Source organism: Thermobia domestica, chromosome 1 (genome assembly GCF_964235325.1).
Source record: "Thermobia domestica chromosome 1, izTheDome1.hap1.1, whole genome shotgun sequence".
Lineage (NCBI taxonomy): Eukaryota > Metazoa > Arthropoda > Insecta > Zygentoma > Lepismatidae > Thermobia > Thermobia domestica.
This window is the reverse complement of record NC_137454.1, coordinates 171,892,090-171,910,190: the sequence shown is the minus strand read 5'-3', so window position 1 is coordinate 171,910,190 and position 18,101 is coordinate 171,892,090. Positions and strand designations below refer to the sequence as shown.

Below are 18,101 nucleotides of genomic sequence, written 5' to 3'. Positions count from 1 at the left end.
GATCATCACTTTTATTTCCATCAATTAAGACAAGAGTTTTTACATCTTTTTAATTTGAAATTATCTTCCAAGTAGAACGTATCGATGACAAATCAAAACTGAAAATCCAGCTATCTCTTCGGGAATCTAATCTATGTTCTTGTACGCAACCTTAACTAAATGAGAATAGGATTGAAAATTCTAACCGAATAATGTAAAAAAAATCCAAAGATCAATACAACCAATTAAGCTTAACAAAATGACGTACGTGAGAATAATACTCCTGCGCAATTTTCGAGAAAATCGACAACACAGATTTTTATCGCGCTAAAAATCTCATTCGTTGTCAACAATAAGAAACGGGATTAACAACAATGTCAATTATTAAGATAAAACTGACACAAAAATCGACTGATATCTTTTGCCGTCCTCGATGATTTAGTGGCTAGCATGGCACCTTTAGTGTACCTGATGCCAGCTTTGATTCCCAGTAGAGAAGTATTGAAATGTGAACGCATTGCAGTGATTCGGATTCCATCTCGAACTGTAGGTACACGTCTCATATAGCCTCGGTACTGAAGAGGTAGTACACATTAATGTTATTGAGATCCCATAATAACCTAAAGTTATCTTTATTTAAACAATCTTTCTTGTAAATGCAAATATATGTGTGCTGCGTGAATATTCCTAACTTGACAGCGTTCGCTGTTTAGTAATTTTCGTACTCAAAAAGACCAGCAGCCAACACTTCGTGTTGGAGTGTCGTCAATGCATGGATGTCATGATGTTCCAACAGTCACCCTTGACCAACAAAAGTACGTTTTCTTCTTTCTTTTCCTGTTCTCAATGGCTGGCACGCGATCTACTCTCACCTTGCAGACAACAACATATTAAGGGTTTTCTAATACTGATTATGACACACATACACATATATATATTTATATTCTTAACTTCCAGAACCATCACGAATAACTAGAGAAAAAAATTAACGTGTGTTCAGTTTACACGCAAACATAATCAAACAGGAGAAAACAAGAGAGGGAGGGGAATCCGACTACTACACAATATGAACAGTTAACCAGAAGGGTGGATCATATCTTGCTGACCACATGTTACATAAAAGAAGACAACATACCCCACCTCTTACTTGCAATCAACACTAAGATCGATGATCCATACTTGAAATGGTATGTCATTAAACTAAGAGTAAACACCTTAAACAGGGTGGGAAACAATTTAGCTATTATTTACATCTGTCATTGTTTTTAGCTCTTGTGTTTGAGGCTTTAGCGTTTTTTCAGCACTGAGAACACATAAGACATGAATATGGTATCAAAATCACGTGAGCTCCATCCAAAAATCGAACTCTGTTCGTGGGTGGAATAGCCATGAGACAGACTGCTACTTTCTTATATACAGAACTTAATATTAAAATATGATTCGAACCAGTAGTATACGCCGAATTTTTATCAAAGCCTAATCGTCAGACTAACGACGAAGGTTATCGATACTTTTGGGCTATGGTGTGTGTACATATAATTACTACGGATAAAAAGGATGTTGAAATTGGTGGACGGTAGGTAGTAAAGGTGACAGAAGTCGAAATTCCTACGTAAGGATAAAGATATTAAAGTATGCAAACTTCTCTATTCCGATAAGTGACCTCACCATGACGTCGGAGTACTTGTGATTATAACTATGTGAAGCATTTTTTTTCTGAACGTCTCACGATTATGCTCCAAGGAAAATTGTAATGGTGATAATGAACGAAAAGGCGAAGAAAAAGTAGGAGGAAAGAAGAGAATCCCGAGGAAAACTACCCATATGGTGTTTGCCCACCACAAAATCTATCTGGCACCATGGTATTGAATCAGGGATTCCACTCAGGAGTAAGGGCTCTACCACTGAGACACCGCGGCATTATATCAAGTTGTATTTAGAACTGTGCGATATTTCGATATCAATCGACTTATTAATACTATTTTCAAATATCGAAATGTCGTATCAAAATATTTGATTGGTATTTCGATATTTGATAATTCTATAGTTGATATGCATAAAGATGAGTAAGTACTAGTGAGTATAATCTCACCTCTTGAACGAGATTGATTTACAAGTGAGTTCTTACTCGTAATTCGTATGCATAAAAAGAACGAATAGCGAATGAGATTGTTCTCACTGTGACATAGTTCCGTCTCATGCGAACTTGGCTTTGATGACGTTTCATACAGAAATGACATAATGAAGGCGGGGATGTTTATTTTCTTTCCTTCTTTAAATCAGGACTTCACAGGTATGCAGCGAGTGAAAACATGTTATAAAATTAAAATCAGTACCGTGATTTATCCAGCACAAAAGCACGATTTTTGTTTACTGTTGAAGTAGAGATTAAACTACAGCTACTTTTGTTTGAATATTCCAGCAATATAAAACAGTTACAACAAACTTTTCAGCACTATACAGCCGTAACTCTGCTTCAAGTTTGAGGAGCCAATTAGTATTGGACTTGCGTCCGCTTCGCTGGGTTAAAATGACAAAAATTCGTAATATGTTCCGTTAATCGGTCACTGTTTACTATTACTGGAGCACTCTTTGATATCGGTTATTGCCGATTATTTTTATATATATCTCCCCCTCCCTCTCCCTCATGTTGCGGGGCTGAATTTGGATGTGAACGGTATCAGAAGTGCCACTGTTCAACTCTCAGCGAACCCGAAAACTATGGATTCGGCACCGGTACTGGTCATTTTCGATCATTCTTATACATTTCCTCCGTCTCTCTTCCCCAAGTTGCGAAGCTTAATTTGGATTTAAACGGGATCGGAAGTATCATTGTTCAACTTAGCGACCCCGAACTCTGGATTCGACACTAATATTGGTCATTTTTTAAAATCATTTTTATGTATCTACCTTTCCCCCAAGTTTCGGGGCTGAAGTTGGATATAAACGGGATCGGAAATATCACTGTTCAACTCAACGATCCCGGGAACTATAGATTCGATACTAATATCAGTCATTTTCGATCATTTTAAATAGCCCCCCCTCCCCTAAGTTGCACCGTCAAAGTAATATGATAAAAACATCCCAGATCTGAATCTCATCTATGTTGAAAATTTGATCGAGATTGGTCGGGTAGTTCAAGAGATTAAGAATACAAACCTAGTGACTTAATTATATATATATATATATATATATATATATATATATATATATATATATATATATATATATATATAAACATAAAAAGGGAACACTTTTGCATTTGTGATGTGAAAACAAAACAGAAATGACAACTCATGAAATGGTGTTAGGGGTTTCTGGGGATTGGCTATAGATAATTGGCTATCTCGGTTTCCCGAAAACATGTAGCTAGAAGAGGTTAAAGAACGGGAGTCAAAGTTTTAAAATAAACAGAAAAAATTTGGCGTAGCTCCAAATCTAAAATGTTGAAATTGGAAGTGGACGAGATACCGGTGACCCTAAGATGGTGTCCACTATGAATTGTTAAAGAACAAGAAGCAGTTCCTCCCTACATCATCATGTATTTATTTATTACATTTATTTTTAATATGTTTTATATTTATTTTATTTATTTATCGTTAAGAGTGCAACGTGATAGGTTTTGTCATTCTAGGCACTGTGCTGTTTTTCCAGCTATTCCAACTTCAATTATACTGCAACAAACGTTGTACAGTACTAACAAGGAAACTCATGAAGGTAACAAATGTCTCATACATAGATAAAATAAAATAAAATAACAAGAATAGAAAGACAAGTTACATTTCTGTTAATATATTCATGCTCAGCTGGTTTCTTGATAAGGATGTGTGTGTAGCACATTACCCCTATAGTGTTGGGAAACGTATATATATATATCGTGAAGCGCTGCAGCGGTTGTTGAGGAGAATTTTAGCCATTGTTCACCTTTTCATTTAATCTTTGCCACAACTTCCCCTTTAGTTCTTGATACTGTGGGCTGATGAATGCCAACATCTTTGCAACGCCAGTTTAAAAGCCAGGATCCCCAACATAACGCAAGAAAACTCTTCTCATTATTCAGACCTCCACCTCTGGTTTCCAATAAATCCCAAGCAAATGCTGTGCTATCCATTGTGTATTTGGGTTTTGAAATCTATGTAGACGTTTATAGTCATCAGAGTATCTCCGAACTTTCTTCTTCGTTCCACATTCATAAATTCAGTCATTTTGATCCACTCTCACATATTGTGAAACAAGTGAAATAAGTACTGAGATGGTTCAAAAAATTTGTAGATTAATCTCAGCTAGTTGAGATTATACTCAACTTTATGCATACGAAAAGTGAGAAATCACAGTTTGATTCGTAAGTTCCGAGTATTTACTCAGATGCCTGAGATTAAACTCAAATGACGTCACGTTGTCTCGCTTTCTATGAATATAACTTTGAGATTAATCTCAACATCTTGAGCAAAGAGTAAGATCTCACTTTTATGCATATCACCCAATATTTTTAGATGTTTTCATATTACACATTTTCTGATACTTTGAAAATTTTCGATGTTTTGTTAGTCAATACTTTTGATATTTAGTTATTTTTCTTATTTCAATAAAAGCGACCAAGTCACGATCATTTATCGCTGCTGACTCTTTGTATTCAAATTCAAGTATAGTACAACTTTAGTACCATCTTAATAGAGTATTCAAGCTACGATCATATATAGGATTAAATAAATAAGTTTGTGATAAAGATTTGAAGCAACAATTTAATGAAGCTGACATGATTTACTAAATAAAATTTTTACCTGTAAACAAGAGTGCGTCCTTTTTCATGAAAAGTTAGAATTTTAGTGCACGTGATCCTGAGTTCGATTCCTAGCTAGTTTTGTCCTATCCAGTAGTGAACACAGAATTTCATCAAGAGGCAATTAAAACACCCAGATTCATATCATTTCAGGTCTTGGTATGCATATTTTAATATGATAAATGTTTATTTTTTGCATATCTTACTAAAGAGGGAAGGTGTTAAAGCTCGGAACACTCATTGCGTTCGCTACGGATCCCAGCATCTGAAACTAAGATCCGAAATGTAATGTAATCTTTAGTTTAATGTCAGATACTTGTGTACGCGTGGATGAAAGGAAAGGAGAATAATTAATACTAATGGAAAATTTGATATAATTAGAATAAAAGAAATATTCTTAAAACATAGGATTTACAGATGCTGTCCAGTTGAGACTTGAGGTCCAATCAAGGATCCCTTACAGCACTATAAGCACTCTATCGTTACGCCATGCTTTCTCAGAAGCAATTGGAAATTTGCCAGTACTTAAATCAGAATTAGAGGGTAGGTACTCCAAAATTAAAACCATCTGTATCGCAGATAAAAGTCGACACCCTATATTCACAACATTTAATGAACAAACTATCCAAAAGTTTTATGGGCTATAGGATATGAACAAGAATGATTAGCTAGGTCTTGTTCGAAGAAACTTTTTTTTTTTTTTTTTTTTTTTTGCAATTTTAGGGTATTTATCTGATATAATAAATAACGAAATAAATTAGTATGTTTACTTGCATTTGAGTTAGTACGTATAAATAAATCATCAAATTCCTTTTATAATGCCAGTTTTTTCTTCTTTTACCACTAAAAGATACGAAGTTTAAACTGCAACTTCCTATCCTGACCACTGATCACACGCAATGGGGCGTAGAAAGCGAGAAGAGTGAAAGGGCGATGGGGAAGGAAGAAGATGACAAAACAACAGCAGATGGTAATCGCGATGATATGTATTGAACAAGAGTACTTCGCCACCAGCAATCGATAGAAGCTAACAAAAGACCCCGCTTTAATATTCCGCCTCCCATCCACTTCACTCTACAATTCTATTTTCCCCCCATTATCCGACAGCTCGACAAGGTTCCTTCCTTGGCTTATGGACCTCATTCGGTTAAATGTCAACTATTGAAATGCACACTACGCCGCGAAAAGCAAAGAGAGAGAGAGAGTCGTCACTGCCGCGACGCGAGATGTAGCCATGTGGTCAAAAAGACACTTCTCTTATCTGCCCATCATCAATTCTATGTAATTTCTTCAAAGAATGTTATTAGGCATTTCATTTTTATCTCTTACTACTTTTTCTCTTAGTATGGGCTAAATAATATGCAATCCGCAAAACATTATAGTAGTTTAGGTTTAGGTTCAGAGATGTTTAATAGTTTTTGAATTCCAATTTCCCCTCGAATCAAAAGTAAATAAAGAAAAAAAAACTTTCACGCAATTAGATCTGGTAACGGTTTATCTGTGTACAAAACTTGGGCTCTAAATGACTTCTTTGTATGTGAAAATCTGATGATATATATATATATATATATATATATATATATATATATATATATATATATATATATATAAAACATGTTACACACACCACACATGCATTCTTTCATATATAGTAAAGATGTATTTTTGTGTTCTCTCTCGTCTACCAGAGACGCCTGTATGCGCGATTATGACACGCGCTACGCCTATGAGATTTCTTTTTTTGGCGTGCGGGGCGAGGAGAAAGAAATTTTACATTGAAATTAGCAAAATCGAACCTTTAATTATACTATAATTATACTCTTAGGAAGGACAAATTGAATCAAACGGATCTTGGGCTCATTTCAGCGCAAGCCCTGTGAGCTCGAGTGAGAGTGAGTAAGTGCAAGCCTCATTGAAGATAACGAACCTTAGCCCAACGAGGTTAGTGAGCGAGAGCCTCATTAAGGACAAGAAACTCGAGATTGAGGACTGCAGGGCTGAGGTACAGTGAGCTCCATTCTGATTAGTGTGCGCGATCATAATTGTTAATAGTGAGTTTGAGCCTGTGAGAGCTTCATTGAGGATAACAAGCCCAAACGTAGCGATTGTGAGTATCATTCAAATTAGTTAGACTAATTCTCATTGAGAACATTGAGCCTGAATCGGCGCGAGTCTCATTGAGGATAGCGATCCAGCGTTCAAGCGGGTATGAGCATCATTCAAAGATTAGTAAGAACGACTCTCATTGAGAATATTGAATGTGAGCCCGTATGTATCTCATTGAGGATAGCGAGCCCGAGCTCGAGCAAGTGTGAGCCTCATTGAGATTAGTAAGAGCGAACCTCATTGAGCATAGTAAACCTGAGCCCATGCAAAACTTACTGAGGATAGCGAGTCCAAGCTACGGGTGTGAGCCTAAGCTGTCGTGAGCTTTAAAGATTAGTAAGAGCGAGCCTCATTCAGATTAGCAAGAGCGAGTTTCATTGCAGATAGTGAACCTTTGTCCGTGTGAGTCTCACTGAGCAGAGAGAGCCTGTGCGAACCTCATTGAGGATAGCAAGCAGGAGACCGAGCTCGCTGTCGTGAGTTTGATTCAGCTTAGTAAGAGTGAGTCTTATTAAGGATAGTGGTCCTGAGCCTGTGCGAGCCTTACGGCTGTAGGTCTCATCCAAATTAGGGAGAACGAGCTTTATTGAGTTAATGAGTCTGAGCCTGTGCGAACGTGATTGAGGATAGATAGAGCAAGTTCGAACGAGTAAGAGCCCAAGCTGTCGAGAATCTCACTCAGAAATTAGTAAAAGCAAGTCTCATTGATGATAGTGAGCCTGAGCCCGTGAGAGCCTCATTGAAGAAAGGGAGCCCGAACACTAGCGGGTGTGAGCCTAAGATGTCGCAAGCGTCCCTTACAGATTAGTAAAAACGAACCTCATTGATGAAAGCGAGTCCGAGGTCGAGCGACTGTAAACTTCAATCAGATTAATAAGAGCGAGCTTCATTCAGGATAGTGAACTTCATTCAGATTAGTAAGAGCTAGCTTCATTCAGGATAGTGAACTTCATTTCGATTAGTAAGAGCTAGCTTCATTCAGGATAGTGAACTTCATTTAGATTAGTAAGAGCTAGCTTCATTCAGGATAGTGAACTTCATTCAGATTAGTAAGAGCTAGCTTCATTCAGGATAGTGAACTTCATTTCGATTAGTAAGAGCTAGCTTCATTCAGGATAGTGAACTTCATTTAGATTAGTAAGAGCTAGCTTCATTCAGGATAGTGAACTTCATTCAGATTAGTAAGAGCTAGCTTCATTCAGGATAGTGAACTTCATTCAGATTAGTAAGAGCTAGCCTCATTCAGAATAGTTAACTTCATTCAGATTACTAAGAGCTAGCTTCATTTAGGATAGTGAACCTCATTCAGATTAGTAAGAGCTAGCCTCATTCAGGATAGTTAACTTCATTCAGATTAGTAAGAGCTAGCTTCATTCAGGATAGTGAACCTCATTCAGATTAGTAAGAGCTACCTCATTCAGGATAGTGAACTTCATTCAGATTAGTAAGGGCGAGCCTCAGTAAAGGAATTGAGTTTTGGCCTGTGTGAGCCTCTCTGAGGATAGCGAACCCGTACAAACCTCATTGAGGATAGCAATCCTGAGCTCGAGAGAATGTAAAACTCATTCAGAGATCAGTAAGAGCCAGTTTGATTGAGGATAGTGAGCTTGAGTCCGTGCGAGTCTCATTGAGGATGATCTGAGCCTAATCTGTTGGAGGGGCGGATCAAGAATTTCTTGGTTAGAGTGCAATTCCGGGAATAAAGACTAACTGAGATGACTATGAAATTTGCACAAAAGTAAAAGGATCTTAATTATAGATTAAAAAAAAAAAACATTCAAGAATGACATTTAAACAGTACTGATATTAATCTTTAGTCTTAAAGTTCTACCATTAGATTCTAGTTTCTCACCTGGTCTTTCTCGATGAAGCCGATGAAGGCCGTTCGTTCGATTTCGATTGGTTGTCCCGCTCTGTCGTAAAGAGCGATGACAAAATGGAAGAAGTTGGATTTGCGGAGGTTGCTCGGAGGCTGCTTTTCGAAGTGCGCCCGTCCGATGCCAACACTGAAATAAAAGAAAAAAACATTAAAAAATGATTAGTGCTTTAATCATTGGTGAGAAATGAGACAGAAAAAAGTTTACTTGAGTAGAATTAAGTCACGAATCAATCTACGTACAATAAAGAACAAAATTTTTCAGGACGACATATCTGATTAATTTGTAAACAAATCATTGGTAATGATTAGTGTTGTAATGTAGAATGGTATCTTAATCTGGAATTCCGGAAGTTCCTCTCCTTGGACGTTAAAAAAAAGGACAATTCTTAAACTTCTAAAAAAATACACGGTATGTATCATTAAAACCACCAATTTAATAATAATAATAATAATAATAATAATAATAATAATAATAATAATAATAATAATAATAATAATAATAATAATAATAATAATAAAAGTGCTTTTTAAGCTCGTGATGAACTTGTTCAGTTAAACTTTGAAGGATTTCAAGTACAAGCAGTTCGACCAATTAACTAAAAAATGTCAAAGTAAATACAAAACATGTGTTTAATGAAAATCGGAAAACTTTTATATTAAAGTTATCCTGATACTTATAACAAAAGAAGGCAGAAGGAATAATAAAGAAAGAAAATAGTTCAAGCGGTGCATGTCATTATCCTTTATAGTTTCCAGTCCCAAACAAAAGGGACGATTGGATATAAAAGAAAAATCGTATAGCTTTTAAAAATTTCTAATCTTGAAGAAAAAGGTTGGAATAGTTACTTCATCCACTTGTTACCTATCAGTTTCAACCTTAAGAAAAAGGGAAGCTCCCTCCTGGCTATGTGGTTACCGTACGTACGTTTGACATAGGAAACCTGGGTTCGATTCCTGGCGGTAGCTTATGTGGTTCAGATGATGATACTGTGAAAGTGAGATAGGTGGTAATGGAGAAAGTGGGAAAAATCCGAGAAAACCTATGCACACGGTGTTTATCCATTACAAAACTCCTATGGAAGGAGCTGATCGAACCAGAAACCCTACGCACTAGAAGTGAGCGCTTTACAATGACCCACCGCGACTTCCATAGTATATATATATATATATATATATATATATATATATATATATATATATATATATATATATATATATATATATATATATATATATATATATATATATATATATATATATATATAACATTATAATTTGCAAAATGGACATGTTCCACTCTGAAGTTCAGATAGAATCTTAAACAAATGAATTTCGTTTTACAGTGTTAAACTACGGTCGACTTCCAAACTATGTGAATTTAATATTTAAACTTGAAGTAATACATCTATAACTACTGGTTGAAATAAAATAATAAGGTCAAAGATAGAACCTGTTCCTCGAACGCCGAATCCATGTCAGAAAGCCATTACTCGCTATGCCTTACTAACTTATATAGAAGCCTATCAGCTTGTATTTTGTGATTTTTTTTCAACAAATTATCGTCAAGACCAACAAGCATAGTAGGTAAAAACAAAATTAAAAATCTTTTAAATATTACCACAAATATGCATTACCAGTTTTATACTATTTTTTATTCAATTAATTAATAAATATGGAGTAGAAGTATGAGACAATGTTGATAAGACCTCGCATTCGGGAACTTCCTTCATCACATATTCTCTACAATCACACACAATTCTATGAACACAATATAATGTTAAATCATTTCAAGAAGAAGAAATTTCTGCACCTACAACTCTAGCACAATAATTCAACTGCTGTGAGATAGCTGCTGCGAAAACACAATAATACAATCCCGCGCTTTTCTCTCCCATATGCCTTTGTCTAAAGACAAAAACACGAAACCACACGAAGAGAAGTCATATTAAATAGAGGAGAGGGGGTAGGAAGGTGCTAGTTTGCGCAAGTATTATGTAATATATATATACAGTTATAGTATAGTGGATTATGAGGCTAATCCCCTCACAAAAGAGCTTTATAGAGAAACAAAAGAAACTAAGGTTAAGAAAACGTTTTCAAGAGGAGAGGGGGCTTCTTTTTTAATTCCTGTGGGTGTTGGAGCAATTTTAATGAGATACGCCACCATGATTTTTCCCCTTTTCTCTCTCTCTCTTACTATACTCGCACACACATACATGCTTATATACAGTTGTATCTTTCTTTTCTTTTCTCTCGAAACCTTTCTCTTCTATCTGAAAGAAAGAAAGCGAAAGGAAAAGGCAGATACGAACGAGCAGCAACACTTTGGGAATTTTCGATCAGGTCCTATGGTAGTGGTGCCCACAGCTCTCCTAGTTTTTCCCGTGGGGCCTCTTCTCCTTCAGCAGCTACTTAAATTCCCATGGCAACTCATGGATTTCGAGATGAGATCTTATGAGGTTCTCCTGAGGACGCTTTTCTCTCTCTCTTTTCCTTTTGGAGAAGAGTATATCTACACGTTTTTCGCCCACCACCCTCGCCCGATGAGAACTGATGCAGGAAGGAATAAAGGATGTGTATTTTGTAAATGCGGGGTGCGGAGGGGTTGGTTGGGCAACGACACATCGCTTCAGTTTGATTTGGCTGAAGAATTGTAAGTTAATAAAGAGGTTACTATACCACGAGAAAATATAATAATTATTTCTATTACAGTTCTTTAATTGGTTCTTTTACATCAATTCTTATCATCAGCTGTGTATTTAGGATGTAGATTCTTCTCACTGTTTCCAATCATATGGAAGAAATAACAATTGAATGAATATTTGTCTAAATAGTGGAGCAACTTTTTTTTTAAGGCCTCCAACTTATGCTATGCATACGTATGGGAATTGTTATAGTCAGAACGGGTCTGTCCCAGGTGCGGCATTTAAGAGTCTTCATTCCGGCGAAATTAAAATGCCGCTAATTTTACAGCAATTATGTGATATCTTCAAATAGATAAAACATAATTGAAATATGGAACAACAGCGCCCTAGACAATAGTATTTTGCGTGAGGTACCGTTATTATAAGTCACCCAGTGGCTTTCCGTTTTCAGCTGTTTAGAAACGCGAAAATAAATGCCGATTTTCAAAATGGCTCGAAATCGAAAGCAGATAAGTGAGTCGTGATAACAGTTTCTCATGTAAAATAATATTGTCTAGGGCGCTCTTGTTCCACATTTCGATTATCTTTTATCTATTTGAAGATATCACATAATTACTGTAAAATTAGCGGCATTTTAATTTCGCCGGGTCTCCCCTCTTAGTATAAGACACAGGGTGGCCAAAAGACCGTGGTAAAGAAACTAGCAACATAACTTGAACATAAAATTGAACATTATTCTCATACTTTTCCTCTCTCTTTCTCTTACTCTCAGTTCTCCATGGCATGTTCCACCAATGCACTGTCCAAATCGAGACATGATTGGAGACAAAGAGCAATGTTGTAACAAGTAGCTTGACAGACTCGTACTGCTATCCTGTCGAACTATTCTGTGATAGCTTTCCGTAGTTCAGCGAAATTGCGTAGACTTATGTGATGTTGATTCACTTTGTCCTTTAAAACACATCATAAGAAAAAGGCAGATGGTTTCAAATCAGGACATCGAACTGGCCATTCCACAGTCCCGAATCGACCGATTCAGCGGTTCGGGAATGTTTCCTTCAGCCCCTTTCGAACTGGTATGACATAGTACCGTTATCTACACTATCAGGCTACACAGTGTTGCCATATCGAAACTTTTTGTTCAGAATTACAAATACTACAATCGGTCAAAACATAATTATGGGCCACCCTGTATATAAATATACATTTTAATCAATAATATAGTAAAACACTAATGATTAAAGTGAAACATTTTACATCGGTGGAGGGTTCTTTCCCTCACCGAATCAAAAGTTGAAATGACGCCACTGGCCTGTCCATTAATCTGTTAACAGGTATCAAAGCAACAGTCAAACATAGCGAGACATATACAGTGTAATATGTATATTTATCCGAAATCGTAGGCTACAAGAGGAAGTTCCAATTGATATGTTATTATTGTAACACTTCTTTTTGCACAGTACAACAGTAAAATCTTGCAAGAAAGTTGTGTCATTTTCTTTCCTGAGACGTTTGTGTATGCTGAAAATTGTTTATTAAAGTAAAGTTAAACTAATTGCAGAAACATTCATCGGCCCTTATCATCTCCTTGAATCTGAATTCACCGAATACTTTCAAGTGGTTTGATCTCTTATCTACGCAATATTTAAATTTGTGGTAGGTCACATCTGAAGTAAGCTATTTCTTCTATGTAACTGAGCTAATCTGAATGTCCGTTAGATCGCTTTGAAGTAGATAATATTTTCTATCGGTGTTCATTTAATGGCTAATGCAATAGCTTCTTTTGAGCATGGTCCCAGGTTCAATTTCTTTAGAGGTACTTATCTGAAATACAAACTCGAATAGTGGTTCAAATTGCAATTTAACCAATATACATTGCATCTAATAATACATTAATACTAGTATTGACTACGAGATTAGTTGAAAATGAGAATGAAATTTTTCAGTTTAACGTCCCATGATTATGCCCTTTAGGCTAAGGAAGACAGATGATTAAGGCAAGTGAATGATGATGGAAGAATTGGTGGAATGTGGAAAAAGAAATGTGTGAGGAAACTGGAGTAACGTGAGAAAACCCACGGATGAGATGTTGTCTACCACAAACTTATTTGGCCGGGGAACGGAACGACCCAGGGACCATGTTCCCCACAAGACAAGTTGAGAAATCAGGTTTTCTCGTCTCGTCTCGTCTGAAGTCTCAAATAATTCTTTCTCATCTCGTCTCGAATTCTCGGAAAATTTTTCTTCCTTGTGTTGTCAAAATTTTTCTCTCGTCTCCTTTTGTAAATGTATGTTCAATATTTATGCCTTGATTTACTACTTATTTCATCCCGTAGTTATCAGAATTCTTCCGCGTCATCAGTGGTCTACGGGATGTGTTATAACAACATTATAAACCATATTTATTACTAGAGCATATTACGCAATAAATTGCATAATATATTGTAAACGTTGATAAATGCTTTTCATTATGTTTGTACATTATACTAGGAATCATGTAACAGTGTTTGTCATCTATGGATTGGGTGTGCCAACGAGATTCGATAAATTTCCTGTATTGTCTCAAGCTTAAAAAAATTACTTCTTATCTCATTTCTGAGACGATACATTTCTCGTCATATTGGCAACATTACGAATCATGGTGTCATCAAACAATCCATCAATCAACTTTTCACTCAAAAATCTTTGGATTGAAAATAATTGTACTAGACATATTGGATTTTTTTAAAAGTCAGAATATGAAAAAGTCGGGAAGAAATAATACGAGGGTTGATCCAGAAATAAGGTTCCCAAAGAGCTCTAGCCGCACGGGAAGTGCCAGGCGAAATCCGGCTACACCGCTGTGCGCGGTTGTTCTCCCACTCTTGACTTCGCCCGGCCGCACTTCGCTGCGCCGCTTAGTCTTGGCAGTGTGGCCACCGCTAGTACTTTCGTATTAGATCTAGTACCTTTTATAGGCATAATATTTTAGTATTCTAGTACGTTCATCAGCAAAACTAGTACTTTTCTCCTCCTCTTCTTTTCTCACAAATATAAACATTTGAGAGAGAAAAAGGAATCTCATGAGAATTTGGAAATGTACGAAAATTTCACTGTTTCTAGTAAATTTTTCTGACCCCCCCCCCTCAACAGTTGTATTTACAATAGCGGATGTGGGACATAGGTGCCGTCCGGTCGCCTCCTCCAACGAGAAGGAACTCTGGCATCTTGTAGTTCATTCTATTGGAGAAAATAGGAAGTACAAAAGTGTCAAAGAACGAAGGGTTAAGACTAATACATGATCACAGTAAACAATATTACATATTTTGTGATCCATTTAAACAGTAGGCTATTAAGGAATTAGAACTCGATTTTCTCAATAAGCCCATTTTATGATATTCCTGGTTTTCTCCCGACATCCTCTATATTTGTCAAACTTGCGTTATTTTAGTGGATTACAGTGAGTTCTAATACGACAATTAAGCAGGGATTCCGCTAGGATTTGTAGTTTGGGGGCGTAAAGTCAAAATTGGAAGGTGCAATTGATTTGCAAGGTTTGTATCGAATTTTGACTGTAAGAAAATTAAAATTGGGGATTCTTTAAAGAATGTGGAAGGTCACTCCCATATCCACAGGGGAGGGAGAGCTGCCGGAAACCTAATAAGATATTAATATCGTAAAATGTCATAAATAGGGTGAAATGGGAGCAGGTAAAACTTTAGTACCGTACTTTTCCCCCAGATCTAGTTTTTTTTTTTTTTTCATCGGTTAGTACGAAATGTTTTTGCTGGGTGGTCACACTGAGTCTTGGCTTAACAGCCGTCCGAGATGGAGGTGCCCATCGTTGTTCCCGCCAAGTGCTAGATTCGTTTCGTAATTCGCTTTTTGCATGCCAAAGGGACTCCATCCGTGGATATTCATCGTCAGTTGACAGAGGTATATGATGACAAGTGTATGTCCATTCAACACGTCCGAAACTGGTGCAAGAAGTTAAGTGCCGGTCGGAAGGACATCCACGATGAAGAACGGAGTGGAACATCGTCAGTTTCGGAGGCGATTGTCGAGATGGTCCAACGCGAAGTGCCTAGCGATTATCACTTGTTCCCGAAGTTAAAGGAACAGTTGAGTGGCCAACGCTTCCGGAGCGACGATGAAACCAAAGACGAGGTGAAACGCTTTCTCAATGGATTGGCGGCGGAATCCTACTACATTGGGATACAGAAATTGGAGCACGTCTACAAAAATGCATAGATAAAGATGGCGATTATGTCGAAAAATTGAGCAAAGTGTCTTCTTTCCAACGATGTACATAGCTATGCAGTGGTAAATGTGCGCAGGAACGCGGGAGGACGTCGTCCACCCACCTCGAAAGATATGTGCGGCGTCCCCTCAGTTTTTTTTAAAAATACAATAGGCAAAGATAGGCAGGGGGAGCGATGGGGCGTCATGCCGCTACCTACCGCCCCCCTACCTTTTCAGATGCACTTTTACCCCTGTTGCTATGAGAATAAACAATATTGTCTATTTGTAAAATTGATGGGAACCTTATTTCTGGATCAATCCTCGTATATATATATATATACTTATTTTATTTTTGATTTTTGTATCATATTGTTCTGCTCTTTACTCTAAAGGGGACAATGAAAAGTGGCCAAAGAACATCACATAACTCACGTGAGCGGAGTTAGAACCACTAATCGTGATATTGGAAGTCCAGTGCCTGAGATAATTCAACCATATCTGACGACTATAGTAAATACATTTATATATACCCTTAGCAACAATGCTAATTTTTGAACGAATATTAAAAATACGAAAGAAAAAAATAAATTAACAAATTCGTTCCATATTTAAATAACTATGAACGGAATTCGTTAGTTTTGCAGAAGTTTGTGAATGGAAGGAGTTCTCTTTTAGTAAAAAATGTTGAAGGAATTATTAATGAAAACATTTGTTCTTTAAGAATTAAAGTACAAATGGGACATACTTCTTTCGAAGAAATAAATAAATAGAACTTAATTGGCTGTTCGGACTGTAATGTCACTTTCAGTATCGGTTACGAGACGTGGACCCCAGTTCATCGTGATGTTTAAACCACATGAGCTCCCACCAGGAATCGAATCCGGGTCTCCTACGCATACACTAAACTTAGGGATGGGCAAAACCGGTTTTTATAAAAACCGAACACCGGTTTCTATAAAAATCGAAACCCGAAAAACCGACATTTCGGTTTTCTCCAAAACCGGTTTCGGTTTTCTTCAAAACCGGTTCGGTTTTCTCCAATACCCGGTTCGGTTTTCACCGGAACCGGTTTCGGTTTTCTCCAAAACCGGTTCGGTTTCGGTGAAAACTTTTCGAAAACACATGAAACTATTTCTATGGAAATGGATTCGGTTTCCGGAGAACAACGAAACACCATTCTGGTCCAAAATAAAACAAATTTTGGAAAAAAAACGGAATCGGTTTTGAAGAAAACCGAAACCGGATCAGGTAAAAAACCGAACCGGTTTTGGAGAAAACCGAATCGGTTTCGAAGAAAACCGAAACCGGTTTTGAAGAAAACCGAAACCGTTTTTTTGAAAATTTTCGGATCCCGGTTTCGGTTTTTCTAAAAACCGAAAACCGAAAAACCGGGTTTTGTACCCACCACTACACTAAACCTATAGTCACCGTTGAGTTTTAAAATAAATAAGCGAGTTTCGTTTCACATTTATGAAGTTATGGTACACTTCCCAACTTTGCAAATGCAATACTGATATAGATCTGTAACTTGTGGCTGCAATAGAGAGATAGCGAGAGATGAAAGAGTTTACTAAATTTCTACTACTTCCGGTCTTAGTAGAGAAATACGGGAGAAGATGGAATCTTTTCTTAAAACTCTGAATCGACTGAAAAAAATGTTTGGCTATCTGTTGCCACCGTTTCTGTTCTAAGGCGATAAAGATTAAAACCGGAAATGGATTATTTCTGCCAGTTCCGGATTGAATAGAGGATTAATGGTTTTCTATTCTTCAGACACTGAATTGATTTAAAAAGAAACACTTCTTGATATCTCTTATCGTTCAATTTTAAAACCAAAAGTGCTGTAAATTTCAACGATTTCCTGTTTTGGTAGAGCGTTACGGTGATTTTGGTCTATGTTTTCTAGAAACGTTGAACTGATTCCAGAAAACTACATGTATTCCCCTAACTATTATTGTTCTTGTTCTATGACCACCAATGTTGAAACCGGAAGCGGTTAATTTTTATCACTTCCGATTTCAATAAAGGATTAACAGAGAAGATGGAACCTATTTCTGGAACTACTTCCAAAAAGAACACTTCCCGATATCTCTTACCATTTATGCTTTATATAGGTCAATATTGAAACCGGAAGTACCAGTAAATTTGAACAACTTCCGGTTCTGATAAAGTGATACGAGTAGAGATAATATCTTTTAAGATGCTGGATTTTTTTTTAAATGTTTTATCGCTACATGTTACCATTTTTATTCCATGGTGGTTAAGATTGAAACTGGAGACGTTTGATTTCTACGACTTCCGGTTTGAATAGAAAGTTAAATTGAGGAAGTAGAGCCTATTGTTGGGGCGCTGAATCGATTACAAATAGACCCTTCTCGATATCTATTGCTTTGATATCTGTCGACAAACAGAAAAAAAAACGGATGTAGTCGTTCTATAAAACATCTAATAAAACTCTATGGATTACGGAAAGTAATCCAAACCAAGCAAA

General features: G+C 36.8%; 1 protein-coding gene across 4 annotated transcripts in view; it reads right to left on the bottom strand.

Annotated features, from left to right (window-relative positions):
* Positions 1 to 18,101, bottom strand: part of kn (EBF transcription factor knot) — a 464,407-nt gene that overhangs the window by 412,275 nt on the left and 34,031 nt on the right. For all 4 annotated transcript variants that reach the window (XM_081766742.1, XM_081766732.1, XM_081766749.1 and 1 more), the window contains exon 2: positions 8,718 to 8,871. In XM_081766742.1, coding sequence (XP_081622868.1) covers positions 8,718 to 8,871 — 154 coding nt within the window. The remainder of the gene's footprint in view (positions 1 to 8,717; positions 8,872 to 18,101) is intronic.